Source organism: Cricetulus griseus, chromosome 4 (assembly GCF_003668045.3).
Source record: "Cricetulus griseus strain 17A/GY chromosome 4, alternate assembly CriGri-PICRH-1.0, whole genome shotgun sequence".
In the NCBI taxonomy this organism is placed as follows: Eukaryota; Metazoa; Chordata; class Mammalia; order Rodentia; family Cricetidae; genus Cricetulus; species Cricetulus griseus.
In genome coordinates, this window is record NC_048597.1 from 33,125,706 (window position 1) to 33,141,984 (window position 16,279).

The window sequence follows — 16,279 nt, forward strand, 5'->3', positions numbered from 1 at the left end:
TCAGTTACTGGATGAAGGCTCTAGGATGGCATATAGGGTAGTTATCAATCTCATTATTGGGGAAGGGCATTTAAGGTATCCTCTCCACTATTGCTTAGATTGCCAGTTGGTATCATCCTTGTAGATCTCTGGAAATCTCTCTAGTGCCAGGTCTCTCCTCAAACCTAAAATAGCTCCCTCTATTATGGTATCTCTCATCCTGCTCTCCTCTATTCTTCCCCCGATTCAACCTTCCTGCTCTCACATGTCCTCCTGTCCCCTCCTCTTCTCCCCCTGTCTTTCTCCCATCTCCCTCCCCACCCCATGCTCCCAATCAACTCAGGAGATCCTGTCCCCTTCCCCTTCTCTCGGGTACCATGCATGTTTCTCTTAGTGTCCTCCTGCCAACAGCCTAATCTTATGAAGACATTTTCTCAATTGAGGTTCCCTCTTCTCTGATGACTGTAGATTGTGTCAAGTTGACATAAAACTAGCCAGAACATTTTCATTGGCTATGGAATAAGGGAGGAAGGAGGGAACATATGATCAAGGGAGGTCAAGATCATGATGGAGAAATCTACAGAGACATCTGAATCAAGCTTGTGGAAACTCATGAACTCTAGACTTACAGGTGTGGAGACTCCAGGCGACAGACCTAGGCCCTCCACATGTGGGAGACAGTTGTGAAGCTTAAACTACCAGAGGGGCCCCTGGCAGTAGGACCACCATATAAACCTGGTAAATGAACTAGTTTGTTGGAAACATTCCCTATGGAGGGATGCCATACTCAGTCTTAATGCGTGGTAGAGGAGCCTGGCCCTGCCCCAACCAATTGTGCCAGTCTATATAGACTCCTCATGGGAGCCCTTACCTCTAAGGAGGAGTGGACTGGGGGTAGGCTATCGGGGAGATGAGGGGGAATGGGAGGAGGCGAGGGGTGTTGGGAGGAAGGGTGGGAAGAAGAACTGTGGGTGGAATGTAAAATAAAATAAAAAAATTAAAAGAATAAAAAAATCCAAAGGTGAAAGGAATGGAGATAAAAGGGGGTTATGGGAAAGACTTATAGAAAATTATGATATAAGGTAAGCAGTGCTAATAAAAAGACAAGGTCACCAGTGCCAAAAGAAGAAAAGTGTAAAACCTTCTCATGTCTGATGTTGAATATTTAGAGAGGAATACTTAGGGTTACTGCTACCATTGTTGGCTTTTGTTTTGAGACTCCATCAAATATAATGTGATGTGTGTATACACAGTTATTATAAATATAAAAATATCCCTATTATATAGATTATGTAATCATATTTCAGGAAATCTGAGAGAAACAATTAAGATGATTTGAAATAACAGGTTTTATTTATTTATTTATTTTGAGTAAATAAGGAAAACTACTACTTTGAGAGTTAGCTAACAAGATTAATACTATAGGTAGTTATAATCAAAGAAGCTAAATGCAGACACTCTGACTTGCCGGTCAATTCTGACAGGAGAATTCATGGGTGTTTTAAGGAAAATGTAATTGTCAGGTTCATGATAACTCTCCATGAGTGAACTACACAGGGCCCAGAGAATCCAAAGCAATACAAGTTGTTGCATCTTCTCATAAGGACCTACCAGAACTACATGATGATACTCTATTATAGAAAGCTCTGCACACTTGACCCAGAAGAGGGAGACAACAGACTGAAGCCAATCTGGAAGTTCTTTACCTGCAGATTAGACCTAGCCCTCAGAGTATCAGAAGGAGCTATTGAGGACACAGGGGGAGAACACTCATCAATGGCCCTGAAGCCTGTCAGGCGACGTGTGCCCACTGATTCAGTGCCAATATGACTGTTAGGAGCTAATCAATGTCTTACTGATTGGAGCTTATCACTACTCCAAGGAAGGAGATGTGTACCTGCTACTGTAACATGACCAAAAGCTCCTGGCTAGGGAGGTCACAAGTCCTGTGAGATAGAATTTACTACTTATTATTGTGATAAATGGACATGTGGTCAAACTACTTTCGAAACAGGTGTATTGTTAGCCATGCACTAGTGCAGTTGCAGTCTTGATCAGAGAAGCTTCTTAATGTGAAGGACAATGGTAATGCAGAGAATCAAAACAGAACTTTTGATTGTAAGAAGATGTAGGTGACAGAAATATAGAGCGGGAAGACAGAGGAGTGGAACTAGTGTAACTACTATATTCATATATGAAATATAAAAAAAACATAGCCAAAGTGCAGAAAATAAGTAACTCTGGAGTCCTTCATCCTGAATGGGACAACTATAGCACCTGCTCCAAGGCCTGAGGAGCATGACAGAAGAGTGGGCAGGAGGAATGTAAAAGCCAGAGGAAGGGGGAAATTCTGTGAAACACTGCCTTCTGTATTCAAGATGGTCATTGGTATTATGAACACACAGCAGTGGAGGATGCCTGCATAAACTAAGACAGGAAGGTAGGAAGAGAGCCAGCAGGGGAGGGAGAAGGCTGAGAGGGGACAGTGGGTGATACTTCTGATCATGTGCAATGCATACAGACAGAAAACAAACATAATGAGTAAATGAAAAACAGACATAGAATCCACACATCTGGAGTTTGGATTCAGTAATATACAAACAAATGTATCAGGAAAGGAATTTATTAAACTTGTGAACATAATTTGTGATATTCAGGTTTTCCTTTGAGTGTGAATTCAGAAACAATTCATGTGCTATCTTTCCTTAATCTCACTATTTTTTAACAATAATAATAATATAATAATGATGGCATTTTGGTCTACATTTTGTTGCTTTTCTTAACAGTATGTAAAAAGTACCTATTATGTGCAAAGTACAGGGCCAAATATTATGACGCACTTAACAGAGTTAATTTGATACTAAAAACACCTTGAAGTTTTCAGAAAACAGTCATCATTTTGTGAGTTTTCTCAAGGCACATAAAACTTCTTTATTTCGTAGGCTGTAAATAAAGGGGTTTAGCAGAGGAATGATAACGGTGTAGAACAATGAATACATTTTACCCTGGTAATTGTTTGTGTCAGATCCGGAGAGCACATATATGACAAAGAGGGTGCCATAGAACAAAGAGACAGACATCAGATGGGCACTGCAGGTGGAGAAGGCTTTGCTTCTGCCCTTCTTAGACTTTGTCTTCAGGATGGCAAAAAGCACACGGATATAAGAAACTATAATGCTCATAAAGGTACTCGCTTGTATAAAAATAACAAAAATGAAAATGACCAGTTCATTAATGGATGGGTCAGTGCAAGAAATTGTATAGAGTGGCAAGATCTCACAGTAGAAATGATCTATTACATTGGAACTGCAAAAAGTTAACCTAAATAGCAATCCTACATGAAGTAAGGCATGCAGAAGTCCAATTAGATATGACACACTTATGAACTGAACACAGAGTCTGTTGGACATCACCACAAGATAGAGCAGAGGGTTGCAAATGGCTACATAGCGGTCATAGGCCATCGCTACCAGGAGGAAACATTCTGCAGTGGCACTTGTACAAAAAAAATAAAATTGGGAGAAACACTCACCCAGGGATATCATGTCATTCTTGTCTAAGAATTTCATGAGCATCTTTGGGGTCACACAGGATGAAGAACAGGCATCAGCAAAGGCTAAATTTCCAAGGAAAAGGTACATAGGAGTGTGAAGATGGGTGTCCTTCCAGATGAGAAAGATTAAGCCAAGGTTGCCCACCATGGTGATGACATAGATGAAGAAGAACACCAGGAACAGGGGGACTTGCAGCTCTGGACGATCTGTTATTCCTCTGAGAATGAAGGCAGTCACTTGGGTCCAGTTTCCTTCCATCAAACCTGTTCAAGCTGCTCACTTCTAGAAAGGAGGAGATTTTTTTTTTAAGTCTAACTGACTCAGTAAGAACAGGATCAGATTGAGACCACTGTACTGACCTTCAGGGGCTCCACAACCAATAGATAGTAAGTCTTGTTTCTACGTTTTAAATATGCCAGGAACAAAATATTTTCTGAACAGTTTTAATGTATAAACTTTCAGCATCCAATTATCTGAAAGTTAAATGATGAGATCATGGGCAATAATTTACCTGGTCTCATGCATATTTTCATCTATTGTAAATCATGTGTGTGTGTGTCTATGTGTGTGTGAAAGAGAGAATTGTATACACAATTTAGAATGAAAATAATACATAATAATTTTATACTAAATGTCTTTTCGATTGTTTATTTTATTTTATTTTTTTTGAGACAGGGTATGTCTGTGTAGCCTAGGCTGTCTTGGCACTGACGTGCAGACTAGGCTGCCCTTTAACTCAGACTCACCTGTCTCTGTCTCCAGAGTACTGGGATTAAAATCAAATACCACTATGCTAAATTTATAATAAAATGTCTTAAAGAGGCACTAGCTCAATTTGAAAAGTCTTTTACAATTTCCCATGAAAATTTTTATATTTTGCTAATAAATATTTATTATACAAAGCTGTAGCTTATATAATGTCATTTTCTTTGTATTGTATCGTGTACTTTAAATATATACCCAAGACAATCTCCCATTTTCTCCCTCTTTTCTAATCTTTCTTCTTCCCAGTAATATCATTTCTACTCTCTTTTATATATGCACATATATCTTTAAAAATTTTGTATGGTAAATATATTTAACATACCCTTTGTATTTGTATTACTTATGCCCTTGATTCTTTCATGTTAACATATTAGTGGTCAAGCAATAAGATAGAAATTTAAAATCTTATTCATGCTTGTTACACCATTATGGCTTTCTAGTAGACCTCTGTATTTCTTCTCAACAAAATTATGGGGAAATATAGTAAGTTCATTTCAATTTCTTGAGTGATTTTCAAAATGAAGGCAGAATATAACATTGCAAATGAAACAACAGTAGAAAGAAAAACTAATGTTTTCAAAAGCTGAATTCAATTTAAGTGTTGAATTTTGCAATGCTTATAAAGAAAACAGTGAGATGGAAAGAAATAGACAGGAAGGGAAAATGGTTTAGCGGATAAGAGCACTGGCTGCTATTCCAAAGGGTATTGGTTTAGTTCCCAGCACCTTCCTACTGACGCACAACCATATATAGGTACAGTTCCAGAGGATCTGAAGCTCTCCTCCAGCCTCTGAGGGCGGGGGCACATATGAGTTGCACAGACATCCAGTAGACAAAACACACAAACACATAAAAACAATACATGAAATTCATTTTTTAAAAGAAAACTGTTCCTTCTCATTGGTCATTTGAACACGGACACTAGAAAAGTCACTAAGATTGTGGGCCATGCTGCACACATGGTGGAGAGCCCATGCTCACACTACTGCAGAAATACACTCCCAGGGGATGGAATATGTGACTCTAAGCAGATGATGCTTGTGATAACCCAAACCTCTGATGTCTCCTCTTGGGGGTTAAGATGTCCACCTTTACATTACAAAGTACCCCCCTCCCCCAAAAGTAAAATAAAATCATGTGACCAAAATTCAAAAACAAATTGATTGATAATTACTAATGTAATTGATGTTGCCAGTGTGGTGGACCCTTCCTTTCTTCATGTTTCCAGGAACGCTATGTGAACCAAGAGCCAGGTGAAGAAGCAGGCAGATACTTGTAGATGTCATGCACTTCTGAGTGATTTAACTTGAATTCTAGGATATTTTTAAGATAAAAATTATTTAAAAATTACCTGAACTTTTGACAGATTGATTTTATTACCTTATCTTAATTAAGGATATAAAACCTAAATTTTGAAACACGTAAGTCTCAATTCTGCCTTTGGCTTACTATTATTCATATACAAGTTTATGAAGTTTGGTTTAAGGTTTCACCATAATGTACTAGGTTTTTAACAAACCTAGTACTCTTTGATGTACTCTTCAGTAGTTGATAAAGCTAAACTCCCCAATGTTATTAATAAGAAACACAGCATAGAGGTTACCTCCAAGGACTTCACAAAATCTCATGATGCAGATCAAATCTTTGGTCCACAAACAGGAAAATGTGAGTCCATAGTTATTTAGCTCTTTCAGTTGGAGTTGCTTTGTATTCTCCTTATTAGATAAATCCCCTAAAATACATTTCCACATATATTGCCAAATATATTTGGGAAAGCCTTCATATTTGATATGGGCATCATTTAACTTTTTTAAAAAAGCACGTAAAATAAAATATTCTCTCTCACCTATGGATATAAGAAATAGTCCTCATGAAGAGTACTTTAAGTGAAGGAACAAGGGTATCAAAAATTGCTCTTCTCGTTTTAATTTTCCTTAAGAAAACCTCCTTTGGAGGTTATGATATTTATTTCTTCCCATCTTCAATTCTGTTTGTGAGATGAACACAGAAACTCCCTAAATGCTGGCAAAAACTCCCAGTAGGCTAAATCCAATCTGCTGGGCATTGTTCACTAATCAGCAGATCAAAGCTAATAATCCTATTGTAACTGTCCTTATATATGCTCCATTTCTTTTTTAAAAATTAAAGGTACAATTGTAAGTCAAATGAAATGTTTAAACCATCAATATTTTTAAATTATATAACACATTTGCTATCTAAATTTACTTGTAAGCATAACCATGCTGTCCTGCATTAGAAAAATATTTTTCTTTTTTAAATGTTTTCATTTATTTAACTACAATTTCCCCTACTCCCTCTCTTCAAGTTCCTTCCCCCACCTTCTATCTACCCCACCCCATTCACTCCTTCTCCATTCTGAAAGGGGCAGGCCTCCCATGGAGTCAAAAAAGCAAGGCATATTAAGTTGAGGCAGGACAAAGCTCCACCCCCCTCTCCTGCCCTATCAAGGCTGGGTAAGGCATCCCAGTATGGGGAATAGGTTCCAAAAAAGCCAGGTGCCATGGACAGGTCCTGATCCCACTGGTAAATACCTCAAAAACAGACCAAGTTATACAACTGTCACCCACTGGCAGAGAGCCTAGGTGCGTCCCATGAAGGCACCCTAGCTGTAAATCTAGAGTGCGTGTGCTCCCCCATTAGCTCAGTTCAGCCGTCTTTGTGGGTCTGGGTCATGAGCTTGATCCATCCCCACTCTTGCTCATATAATCCCTCTATCCTCTCTTCGACTAGATTCCTAGAGCTTAGCCCAGTGCTTGACTGTGAATCTGTGGTGATATATTAGTTATGATTTATTAAAGGTTGCCTGAGGATTCAGAAAGCAAAGTCAGCCTCAAGCTATTGAGATCAGGCAGTGGTGGTACACACCTTTAATCCCAGGACTAAGGAGACAAAGGCAGATGGATCTCTCTGAGTTCAAGGCCACCCAGGGCTACACAAGATTGAATCAGTCTAAAAGAGTAACAGAGCTCATGTCTTTACTCCCAGAACTAGAGAGATACAAAAGATAGTAACAGGGTCTTCAGTAGTCAGTCTTAGTATTCTCCATCGACATTGAGAACATAGCAGTCTGGGATTTCAGTCTGAGGTTTGGTGGAGCTGGGATTGTCTTTCAGTCTGAGGTAGAGGTAAGAGCTGGTGGCTGGCTGCTTTGCTACTTTGATCTTCAGCTTGAAGTTTGAACTCCAATATCTGTCTCTAGGTCTTTTATTTATTGGTTTACAATAGATGCCTAACATTAAAGTACGAATTCACACAAAAGCTGCTTTGAGACCACCTGCCCAGGCCCAAGCCTGAGCTGCAGGCAGGACTCCCACCTGAATCCCTCCTGCCTGAGTCCCTGTCCAACCAGAGAGGTTTTCTCCTCAAATCTTTGAGCAACTGCGGCATTTTTCAGTTGTAGCTTTTCTAAACAGTCGTCATCTGCCACCCAAACTGGGAAGGCTTTCAGGCTTTTCCTAGAGCCACTCTCCTTGGGCTGACACTCTCAGCTCATTGCCACAAGCTAGTTCTCCAATTCAGATTTGTGCTAAGCCTCAAGTTCACTGACATTGTCAGCAAATTTGGTAAGTCAATTAGAAATTCTTAAAGGAAGGGATTAGTTAAGAAAAAGAGATTTTTCTCCCACACTAAAAAATGGAAAACACTATTAAAATGGAGAGAATTAGGTCTCCATATGATTACATAATGGATGGTTTAAAAACAGAAAAATTAAATGAAAAGGTATAATCAACTTAACTGGGATTGACATACTGTTAATGATCATTTTGGTAATCTTTGTTGTTGGTTTGATAATTCTTGGTTTATCTCTAAAAGGGTTGGTTGATATGCATGCTAAGAAGCAGGCCTTAGAAAAACTTACTAAAACAGGTTATAGAGATATTCAAACCCTGACTGACAAATTACATGGAAAAACAAATTCAGCTTTTCATTTTAAAGTTAAAAATGAACACTCTAAGGTCTTAAGAGAACCATCTTTAATATATCCAGTAACCTTACAGGAAGTGCCAAATGAAAGAGATTCTATAAGAGCTTCTTGGAAGCCTGTAACAATCTTAGATTTAGGGAAATTAAAGGAATTTGATATCATATGACATCCATTCACCATTTGTGAATCAGATGATAAACACATGGTCAGTTTGTTATCCCTATATATTGGATAGATTTGATTAATGCTGACCTAGAGCCTGGGCCACAATTACAATGTACTTCCTGATTCAGAGAAGAGACTAAGAATATTGAACAATGGGCTAAAGCTAGAGATATAGGTATCACCCAAGATCAGATTCTTGGAGAAGGAGATTATGCCACTTTAGAAAGGCAATGTCAATATGATGACCACCTCTTGGGTTTATGCAGTGCAGCAGCTTTGAATGCATGGGACAGAATTGGAGAAGCTGGAAAGAAAATTGAATCATTTACAAAAGTTACAGAGGGACCAAAGGAAGCGTTCACAGATTTCATACAAAGACTGTCATCCGCAGTAAATAGAATAATATCAGACACAGAAGGTAGAAAAGTAATAATTGAAACTATGGCTTTTGAAAGTTCTAATGCCCAATGCAAAAAGATAATTAGACATTTAAAATAAGATCAGCACCTTTAGAGGACTGGATCCCAGGTATAATTAATATTGAAACTCATGACCATGATAATGATACATGGATAGGAGATGTGATTTCAAGATGTTTAAAGAAAAATCATATCATATCTATATCTTACCTTATTTCTTCTTAAGAGGACACTGAGTAATCTCCCTTTTTATCTTATCATATCTGTATCCCTTTAAAGCAAAACTAAAATCCTTGAATTTAATCCTCTTTTTTCAACTTTCTTGCTGAAGTAACCAACAACATTTTGTAATCAGTTTCCTTAAACAATGACAAATATCCATAACCTATTGAATGACAAAAAACACCCACCCCACCTCTTGGGAATGTGGGTGTCTTCTTCTTAAAGTTACTTCCTGTTGTCTGAGGGCAACCACATCTTTAGGGTATCCTGAAAAGAAAACTTTGGGTGACTATCCAGACAGTCAGCTGTTTTTGTCATTTCTCACATTTTTTTAAAAATCACTCGATCATATTTCCTGTTTACTCAGTTTATATTATTTCCTTCTCAGTTCTTTGAGAGAGTTGAAGACTAGATAGTATAGTTGCAGTTTTCATTGTTTACAAGACTCAGAAAAGAAAGTCATTAAAGAGGTATAAAGCATAAACATTTGAGAGACATGTAAAGGTAATTTGATAATGCAAATTAAAATAGAAACTAAATTAGGTACAAAACTTTGAACACACCATGGTAGGATAGATAATGAAGTATTTTCTCTGACTTTGTCAAATGCAAATGGACTAGACATTTTCTCTGAATTTGTCAAATCAAATGGACTAGACATTGTTGACAAACTTAATGCCAGTATATATTATATATACTTATTTTACTTATTGTATGCAGTTTTTCTTATGTTAGTTGTAGCCTTATTTTTGTATTAGACAAAAGGGAAATTGTAGTGACATATTATTTATGATTTATTAAAGCTTACCTGAGGATTCAGAAAGCAAAGTCAGCCACAAGCCATAGAAGTCAGGCATACACCTTTAATCCCAGCAGCCACAAGCTAGGAGGTGGTGGTCCACAACATTAATCCTAGGGCTCAGTATTAAGAGGTAGACAGATTGGTGTGAGTCCAAGGCCACCCCAATCTACATAAGATTGAATCAGTCTAAAAGAAAATTACAGCTCACATCTTTAATCCCAGGACACATGATAGGTAAATAAGTCAGTATCAGGAGTCAGTATAGGCACTCAATCTCCAGCTACACTGAAGAAAGGAGCATTCATTCTCCCACCACAATGAAGATAGGGGGATTCTTTCTCCAGCCATACTGAGGAAAGGCAGCAGTTTGGGACTTGGTGAAGAGCTCGTGCATGGATCAGCCCCTTAAGCCTGAGCTAGAGGTGAGAGCTAGTGGCTGGATGCTTTTTTGTCTGATATTCAGCTTAAAGTTTGAACCCAAATATCAGTTTCTGGGTCTTTTATTTATTTGTGTTACATCACTTACCCTAGTAATGTGCTTTTGACCAGTGAGAGGTAACTCTTATAATTTCTTTATTGCTTCCAGGTTTCTGAAGGAGAATAGTTTTTAGGCTAGAGAAGAATAAGCTAGGAGAAGAAGCTAAGAGAAACTAGAAGGAAAGGAGAATTAGAATAGTAGAATAAAGAAAGAACAATAAAGAGAGACTAATTCAGAAAAACACATAGTGAAAGAATTCTTTCACCCTCAGATAGTCTAAACTCCCTCAATTTGCTGTTGCAGTCCTTCTGAACTCTGAGAGAGTCTTGGGGCTGGATCCTCAAGACTCCAGTTAGTACTTGGTGTTCTTCATTTATATTAACTCTGTCATATCATATAACTCTGTTATATCAAAATGGCGAGGCAATAAGGAAGGGAAAGGTCTATGGTAGAATGATGACTACCTCAAATGCCATCCTGGAGCCTTCATCCAGTAGCTGATGGAAGCAATGGAAGCAGAAGAAGAGACCCACAGCTAAATACTGAGTCAAACTCCTTGAATCCAGTTTCAGAGAGGAAGGAGTGACAAACAAAGGGGTTAACACCATGCTGGGAAAGCCTACAGAAACAGCTGATATGAGCAAGTGGGAATTCACGGACTTCAGTCTGACATCTGAGGAAGCAATATAGGACAAAACCAGGCCCTCTGAACGTGGGTGTCAGCTAGGAACACTGGGCTGTCTATAGGGCCTCTGGAAGTGGAACCAGGATGTATCACTAGTGCATGAATGGACTTTGGGAGCCCATTTCTCATGGAGGGATACTCTCTTAGCCTAGACACATAGGGGAGGGCCTAGGACCTGCCCTAAATGACTTGACAGATTTTGATGATTCCTCATGGAAGGCCTCTCCCTCCCTGGGGAGTGGATGGAATAGGGTGTTGGGGGGCATTGGAGGATGGGATGGAGAGGGAACTGGGATTGATATGTAAAATAAGATTGTTTATAATTTAAATAAAGTTTATAAAAAATTAAAATGAACTGATATTTTCATTTTAGAGGAAAGCTTGCAAGGGCAGAGGGTGGATACAAATTACAGGGAAGTGAATGAGATAGAGATGCATGACATTAAACACAGAAAGAGTAAATAAAAATACAGGGCATTTAAAATTACATATTTAGATACAGAAAATTAAAATGAACTGATATTTTCATTATATATAAAGGCAACTCAAAAAAGTGAATGGCTTAAATAAAAATATATTATAGTTTCTATTACTATCAAGAAGCAAAAATCCTAATATGTTACCCTGGAGAATCATTTATTGAGCATTACCCCCAAAATAACTTAAATTAGATCGTAAAGCTTTTTTTTACAAAATATCCCAAAATAACCAAATGAATTTGTAACCTACATGATGGGACAAAACCATATCCAAGCAATGTATTTGATAAGTGTTAGATATGAAAGACGTAGAGAACAGAAACATGAATATCATGAAAAGTGTTTAGGATGGGAGTACATGAAATAGATTTTTTGGTAAAATGATAATGTAAAAAATATCCAGAGATCTACAAGGTTGACCCCAACTAACAATCTAAGCAATAGTTGAGAGGCTACCCTAAAAGCCCTTCTCTGATAATGAGACCTAGAACCTTCATCCAGTAGCTGATGGAAGCAGAAGCAGAGATCCACAGGTAAACACTGAGCTGAACTCTGGAATCCAGTTGCAGAGAGGGAGGAGTGGTGAGCAACTGGATCAAGACCAGGCTGGTGAAACCCAAAGAAACAGCTGACCTGAACAAGGGGGAGCTCATGGACCCCAGAATGATAGCTGGGAAACCAGCATAGGACTGTTCCAGATCCCCTGAACCAGGATGTCAGTTTGGAAGTCTGGGCAATCTATGGGGCCTCTGGTAGTGGATCAGTATTTATCCCTAGTACACAAATGGACTTTGGGAGCCCATTCCACATAGAGGGATACTCTCTTAGACTAGACACAAGGGGGAGTGTCTAGGCCCTGCTCCAAATGATATGACAGACTTTAAGGATCCCCCATGGAAGACCTCACTGTACCTGGGAAGCAGAAAGGAGTTGGGATAGGGGGCCAGTGGAAGGCAGGGGAGGCGGAAAGGGAGAGGGAACTGGGATTGACATAAAAGAAGCTTGTTTCTAATTTAAATAAAAAACAAAATAGAAAAAATTATCCAGCAAATCACACACACACACACACACACACACACACACACACACAATATTACTTCTGTAGTCTGAAGTTTAGAATGTTGTTTCCAAATATACATTATAAATATGCTCATTGTATATTTATAAACAAAATTCTGAACAAGGTAAACATATTTTGATAATAATCTTACAGTTCTAGAAAGTTAAAAATGATAAATGTTTCATAAAAATAATGAGGCCAAGAGAAAATTCATTATCATATAAGTATTTGAGTTCTTAAATTGTTTAAAATGAACTTTTAAAATGAGTGAAGGATGTGTGCAGCAAGGTAATTTTCTAAGAACATGCATTCCTGTTGTTAGACATTCTAAACATTCTAACTAGCGCTATATGTGGATGTGTAAGCATGAATGCTTAGAAGGCAGGAAATGCAAACATGAAAGTGTTATTTTATTCACTAGTGATCAGTGAGATAGAAGCAGTTTCTTTTCATTGTGTTTTTACATCATTTTCTTGCATTAAGTATTTTTTAGAAATCTATATTGTGTGAGCCATTAATTTTGCTGATTTCATACATGAGAAATGATTGTGCATTGCCAAAGACATCATTTAATAAGAGTTTTTCTCAGTGTAAGAAGGTTATGAAACAGATTACCGTCTCATTGTAGAGCCTGAATACTCATAAAAGTGGTAAAAACAGCAAATTTTATGGGAACTTTTTGGGATTGTTAGAAAAATAAATAATATACATATTCATATATAATGTGTATGCATTCATAGAAATATTTTTGCAATGCAGGACAGCATGTTTGTTGCTGAGAAGTAAATTTGGATAGCAAATTTGGATAGCAAATCTTTTTTTTTGTTGTTGTTGTTGTTTTTTTTTTTCCGAGACAGGGTTTCTCTGTGGCTTTGGAGGTTGTCCTGGAACTAGCTCTTGTAAACCAGGCTGGCCTCGAACTCATAGAGATCTGTCTGCCTCTGCCTCTCAAGTGCTGGGATTAAAGGCATGCACCACCAATGCTCAGCTAGATAGCAAATCTAAAAGCATTTAATTTGACTTTTAATTGAGCTATAACTTTTGTTTTTGAAAGAAATAGAGCATAAAAGGACAGTTATAATGATGTTATTAGTTTTGATCTGTTGATTAGTGAGCAATGCCCAGCAGGTTGGATTTACCCTACAGGGAGTTTTGGTTGCATTTAGGGAGTGTCAATGTTCATCTCACAAACAGGATTGAAGATGGGAAGAAATAAATATCATAACCTCCAAATTGTGTTTCTTAAGATAAATTAACATGGGAAGAGCAATTATTTTTTTATGAAGACTGCATAATTTATTAAACCTGACTCATTATTGGAAGCTTTTTACCATACAATTCATTTAATAGGAACCATTGGTGGAGAAAACGACTGTTGTTTTGATCTGATCACATAAGCTGTGGCATAATTTTTCTTACCTGGAGAGGTTTACCACATCCGGAAGAACAATTCTTGATACCCTTTTTCCTTCACGTAAAGCATTCTTCATGAAGATTTTTTTCTTACATCCATGGATGAAAAATATTTTATTTTACTTTCTTTTAAACAGGTTAAATGATTCCTATATTTAATATGAAGGGTTTCCTGAATATGTTTGACAATATATGTGGAAATGTCTTTTTAGGGGATTTATCTAATAATTAGAACACAAAGCTAAATCCCTATGGACTCACAGATACCTGTTTGTGAACCAAAGATTTGATCTGTATCATGAGATTTTGTGAAGTCCTTGCAGGTAACCTCTCTGCTATGCTTCATATTAATAACATTGGGGACTTTAGCCTTATCAACTACTGAGGGGTACTGTATTGTAGAAAACCTAAAATATTATGGTGAAACCTTAAGCCAAACTTCATAAACTTGTATATAAATACTAGTAAGTCAAAGGTGGAATTGGGATTCATGGATTCTGAAAAATTGGGCTCTAATACATTAATTGAGATTATTTTCATAAAATCAATCTGTCAAATATTCAGTGCATTTTAAAATGACTATCATTTAAAACTATCCTAGAATCCAAGTTAAATCACTCAGAGGTATGTAACATCTAGGCAGTATTTCAGTTGGTTCTTGGTTCACAAAGAATTCTTGGAAACAAGAAGAAAGGAAGGGCCCACCACATTGGCAACATCAGTTAAATTAGTAAAATTTGCCAGATAGCATTTATAATTTTACAATTTTAGAGATCAGATGTTTGAATTTACTGCAAACATGACAGCTTCCATTTAATGTTTTTATAACACTAATAAAACTCTAAATATAATTCATTTTTCAATTCCTAGTAAGGATGGAGAGGAAATATTTCCCTGGACAGTTCTCTAAATGAAACCAAGTCCCTAGATAACTTTCTATGTAATATTCAACTTGTCCATATTTTTCTTCTTTAAGATTATTCTTAATATATATGTTTTTTCTTTAACTCTGTATTCCAATAGTTTTCCCTTTTTATTTTGGATTGTAATGAAGATTCTTGGAAAAATTACTTTCAGAAGATCACAGATTTGAGCAAGAGGTCTTTAGTTTAATTCATAATGAAATGGTAAGTTTAAAAAGTGAAAATATGGCTGGGAGGTGGTGTCACATGCCTTTAATACCAGCACTCGGGAGGCAGAGGCAGGCGGATTTCTGTGAGTTTGAGACCATCTTGGTCTACAAGAGCTAGTTCCAGGACAGCCTCAAAAGCCACAGAGAAACCCTGTCTCAACCCCCCCCCCCCCCAAAAAAAAAAGAAAACTATGTATTGGTACAAACATATTTGTCTGGTTTTATAAGAACACATGACTGTGAATTTTTTAAGACATCTTGCCTGCTGTTTATGGTTGACCATTTCCTGTTTTAGTTTACCAATGCAGTGTTGTGCATACAGAAACCACAGGATTCTGCACACTTTGGCATTACAGAAATGCAATGCGGTGGTGGTATCTTCAACTCCATTCTCCTTGGTTTCTACTGGCTCTATCTTCATTCACCGGCTTATTGCACTCATGGATACATGTTGATTTTTGTTTTTTTTTTTCCTTCTTTATCTGTTATGTACATAGTCATTATCAATTAATTTGTTTCTGAATTTTAGTCACATTATTTTATTTTACCCTTTTTTGTTACTTTGCAATGAACTGTGAAGGTGGACATTACTCCCTAGAGGGGACATCAGAGGTTTGGGTTATCACAAGCATCATCTGCTTAGAGTCACATATTCCATCCCCTGGGAGTGTATTTCTGCAGTAGTGTGAGCATGGGCTCTCCACCATGTGTGCAGCATGGCCCACAACTTCAGTGACTTTTCTAGTCTCTGTGTTCAAATGACCAATGAGTAGCAACTTAAGTAAGAAACAGCTTTCCTTAAAAAATGAATTCAATGTATTGTTTTTATGTCTTTGTGTGCTTTGACTACCGGATGTGTGTCCCCTGCACTCAGAGGTCAAAGGACAGTTTCAGATTATCTACAACTGGACCTACATATGGTTGTGAGTCAGTAGTAAGATGTTGAGAACTGAACCAGGATCCTTTGGAATAGCAGCCAGTGCTCTTAACTATTAAGCTAATTTTGTATCCTGTTAATTTCTTTTTATCTCACTGTTTTCTTTGTAAGCTTTGCAAAATTCAGCACTTCAATTAAATTCAGCTTTTGAAAACATAAGATTTTCTTTCTATTGTTGTTTCATTTGTAATGTTATATTCTGCCTTCATTTTGAAAATCTCACTCAAGAAATTGAAAGAATCT

At 37.4% G+C, this 16,279-nt stretch overlaps 1 protein-coding gene across 1 annotated transcript; it reads right to left on the reverse strand.

Moving 5' to 3' along the window:
• Window positions 1–2,873: 2,873 nt before the first annotated feature.
• LOC100773923 (olfactory receptor 5AC1-like) lies at window positions 2,874–3,791 on the reverse strand. The gene has a single exon (XM_027413326.1). It carries the CDS (start codon window positions 3,789–3,791, stop codon window positions 2,874–2,876), a length of 918 nt encoding a protein of 305 aa, XP_027269127.1.
• Between the last annotated feature and the right edge of the window lie 12,488 nt (window positions 3,792–16,279).

What these genes read in the sequence shown, in the direction of transcription:
- LOC100773923 (XM_027413326.1), bottom strand. Translation starts at nt 3,791, where the DNA reads ATGGAAGGAAACTGGACCCAAGTGACTGCCTTCATTCTCAGAGGAATA.